This window comes from Octopus bimaculoides, chromosome 27 (genome assembly GCF_001194135.2).
Source record: "Octopus bimaculoides isolate UCB-OBI-ISO-001 chromosome 27, ASM119413v2, whole genome shotgun sequence".
NCBI classification, from domain to species: Eukaryota; Metazoa; Mollusca; class Cephalopoda; order Octopoda; family Octopodidae; genus Octopus; species Octopus bimaculoides.
This window is the reverse complement of record NC_069007.1, coordinates 22,096,737-22,100,167: the sequence shown is the minus strand read 5'-3', so window position 1 is coordinate 22,100,167 and position 3,431 is coordinate 22,096,737. Positions and strand designations below refer to the sequence as shown.

General features: G+C 38.9%; 1 protein-coding gene across 1 annotated transcript in view; it reads right to left on the bottom strand.

The window, feature by feature from the left end:
- The window catches only part of LOC106870513 (probable C-mannosyltransferase DPY19L1), a 25,814-nt gene that overhangs the window by 15,545 nt on the left and 6,838 nt on the right, over positions 1-3,431 (bottom strand). Inside the window, exons 2-3 of the mRNA XM_014916629.2 lie at positions 1,620-1,644; positions 50-137 (exon numbers count right to left, since the gene is read on the bottom strand). Of these exons, the coding sequence (XP_014772115.1) occupies positions 50-137; positions 1,620-1,644 (113 nt within the window). The remainder of the gene's footprint in view (positions 1-49; positions 138-1,619; positions 1,645-3,431) is intronic.

The window sequence follows — 3,431 nt, the reverse complement described above, 5'->3', positions numbered from 1 at the left end:
GAGAGAGAGAGAGAGAGAGAGAGAGAGAGTAACAAGAACATGTCCTTACCATTTCTGTACGGAATGAAAGTTCTCTTTCCAATGTAGAAAGGTGAGAGAAATGCTTGTCATTTTCAAACATCTTTGACACATGGTTTCTGCAAGATAAAAAAGAAAAAAAAAAGAAGAAATTTCATTAAAAGGAAGATCTTGATTTTACTGCTAGGAGGAGTTGGTGATTGGAATTAACCTGTTCTCCTCTTTCTAAGATAATTTTGTATTTCGTTGTTACAGCAGACATACCAATGTCTTACAACCAACCATGTTACACTATACTCCACAAAACAGGCCTTGAATACTACCATACTATATCTCTAATTATGGCAGATTGGACAGGGGCTTGTATACAACATGTCTACACTCTTACAAAAACATGCCATCTCAGTGTCCCATGGCAACAACCTCTGACATCCACGTGACATGTCACAACATACACAAAAATTTCCTGCTACACAACAATACATTACTTCAAATTTGTCACATAAATCCTATCAGATCTGCTTTGCCTGTCTTAGATTCACTTCAACATTTAAATTTAATTTGCCTTGCCTATCTTACAGGCTTCCTTCCACACAGGCTTCCATCTACCAAATTCTTTCACAAGGTGTTTGTTGACCCAGGGCAAGAGTACAAGAAGACGCTTACCCAAAGTGCAGCCCAGTGGAAATGAACCTGAGACCACGTGGTTGCAAAGCGAGCTTCTTAACCACACATCTATGCCCGCACCGTCAAGAACTTTATTTGTAATTTTTTCTGAATTAAATTTTTGAGGATTTTGATTTTGGGGGATTTTAGTTGTCAGGATTACAAACTTTAGGGATTCTGATCTTACAGGACTATAGCACTGAGGATAGCGCCATCTGGAATTATGACCCAAATCTAATCTAAATACCTCTGAAATGATGGGATGGTCACAGCTGGAATGCTCTTTGATCCTAGTTTTGTTGTATCAGAGCTGATCCACAGATGGGGGTGGGGGGAGCAGATTAAATGCTGTCGTTGTCACGTTGACACAAGCAAAAGCTTGAAACGTGTGTTGATTGGACAGCAATATAGATCTGATGGGTGATGACAGCCACACAGTATAGAAGATCAATACTCCATGTCTAATCAATCATACTGACAATGCTGAATGTTCAATACATTCACAGGTCATGATGCAAGGCCAACAATTCAAAGAATTAATCCAACTGGTTAGGGTTAGGGTTAGGGTTAGGGTTAGGGTTAGGCTGTTTTTACACCACAGATGTGACGAAGCCGAGAGGACTAGGGTTATACAACAAATATGAGGGAGACCCTACATGGTCACATGACTTACTAGAAATAGTAACCAAATCTCCCTCAAATCACACCCTGCCATCTTAAGAAACAAAGAACAAACTAGTCAATGTAGTCTTAGCTACGTAAACAAGATTTAGCAAAAATGATCATAGCTGGGATGCTGTGGTCACCTTGGGGATTAAATATCATAAATCTACCCAATCAAGGTTGACTTGGGGTTAAACAACAACAACAAGAAGATGAATAACAAATGAAGAAATTAATAAATAAAATATCAAGCAGCAATGTAATCAACATACCTGTGTAGGACACCTGCTGTGATGGCTGTAAATGAAGCAGAACAGAAATAGAGAGAATATAAGAATGGTTAGTGAATGGAATATACAAGAGGGGTGGGGTGTGGAGGTAATTATGTGAAATTGTGCAGTAATTTGCAACAAAAAACAAAACTGTGCAGTTAATTGCAGCATGCACAAGCGATTGCATTATGTACAGGTGTATAACATTTAATAGTGGATTTATTTATGAACAGGGTGTTTAATTTAAAAGTAAGGAATCTCATTTCATGCTGACACCACCTAAAAAGCACCTGTGTGCTTTTTAGGTGGTGTCAGGGTTAGGGTGTGTGTCTGCATGCATGTATCTTTGTACCTGTTCTAATAAAATATTAGTTTCTAATTTTGGCACAAGGCCAGCAAGTTTTGGGGAGAAAATAAGTCGATTACATCGATCCAAATACTCAACTGGTACTTATTTTATCGACCCCGAAAGGATGAAAGGCGACCTTGGTGGAATTTGAACTCTGAATGTAAAGATAAATGAAAAGCTGCCAAGCATTTTGTCTGGCTTGGTAACAATTCTGCCAGCTCACCACTTTATTTTGTAATGGAATATTGGGAAATGTTAGTGAGGTCTCCAGTTTCTCAGGCAGCACCAAATGTCAGCACCAGATGTTACCAGAGAAAATATTAAAAGTGGATTAAAAATGTACCAAAATCTAGTGAAAAACAATAAATCTATAAGGCTTAATTGCTGATGTGACCTACTGGTAGTTTAGATCACCCAGAGTACTTTGGCATAGCCCTGAATCGATGAAGGCTGCTAATTCTATTGATTTGGGGGTAGTGGGTAGTAGCAGATCATTTACCAGTTTCAGTCTTTAGACTGCTCCCATGCTGGAGCACTGGCTTCATGTGGTTACTGGAACAAATCAACCCCTAATACTTTAACCCTTTAGCATTTAAACTGGCCATATCCAGCAAGATGTTCTATCTGTTTTTTTTTTGTTCAAACTAACCAGATCTAGCCTTTCACACATACCCGACAATGTCACTATGAAAATGAATAATCACATTATTGAAATCTTGAAGCTATGAGATAATCCATCATTAATTCCAAACAATGTGAATGGATAAGCATTACATTTGACAGAATAATTTGAACACTAAAGGGGACAAACACAAAGGCATACACACACACACACACATGACGGGCTTGGTGCTATGATAGAAGACACAAAGAAATAATTTTAAATTTACTAAGAAAGGACTTCATGGCTGTGTGGTAAGAAGTTTGCTTCCCAACCACATGGTTCTGGGTTCAGTCCCACAGTGTGACACCTTGGGCAAGTGTCTTCTACTATAGCCTCAGGCTGACCAAAGCCTTGTGAACGGATTTGGTAGACAGAAACTGAAAGAAGCCCGTTGTGTGTGTGTGTGTGTGTGTGTGTGTTTGTCCGCCACCACCACTTGACAACCAGTGTTGGTGTGTTTACATCCCAATAACTTAGTGGTTCAGAAAAAGAGTCCGACAGAATATGTAGAAGAGAGAGAAAGAGGGAACGAAAGAGGGAAGCAGTGAGTTAGAGAAGATAATAGACAATTAAGCTAATTAGATGTCATAGATTTTCATTTCACTTTTGTTGTCATCATCATCATCATCATACAAATTTAATTGATTTAACACACTGCTAAAAAAAAATACTCTGTAAAATAGTTAAATAGAAGTAACAAAACAACATCAACCCAAGGAGGGGAAACAGTGCTGACTGACTTAACAGGTAATCATCATCATCGCCACTGCCACCACCACCACCACCACCACCACCACCA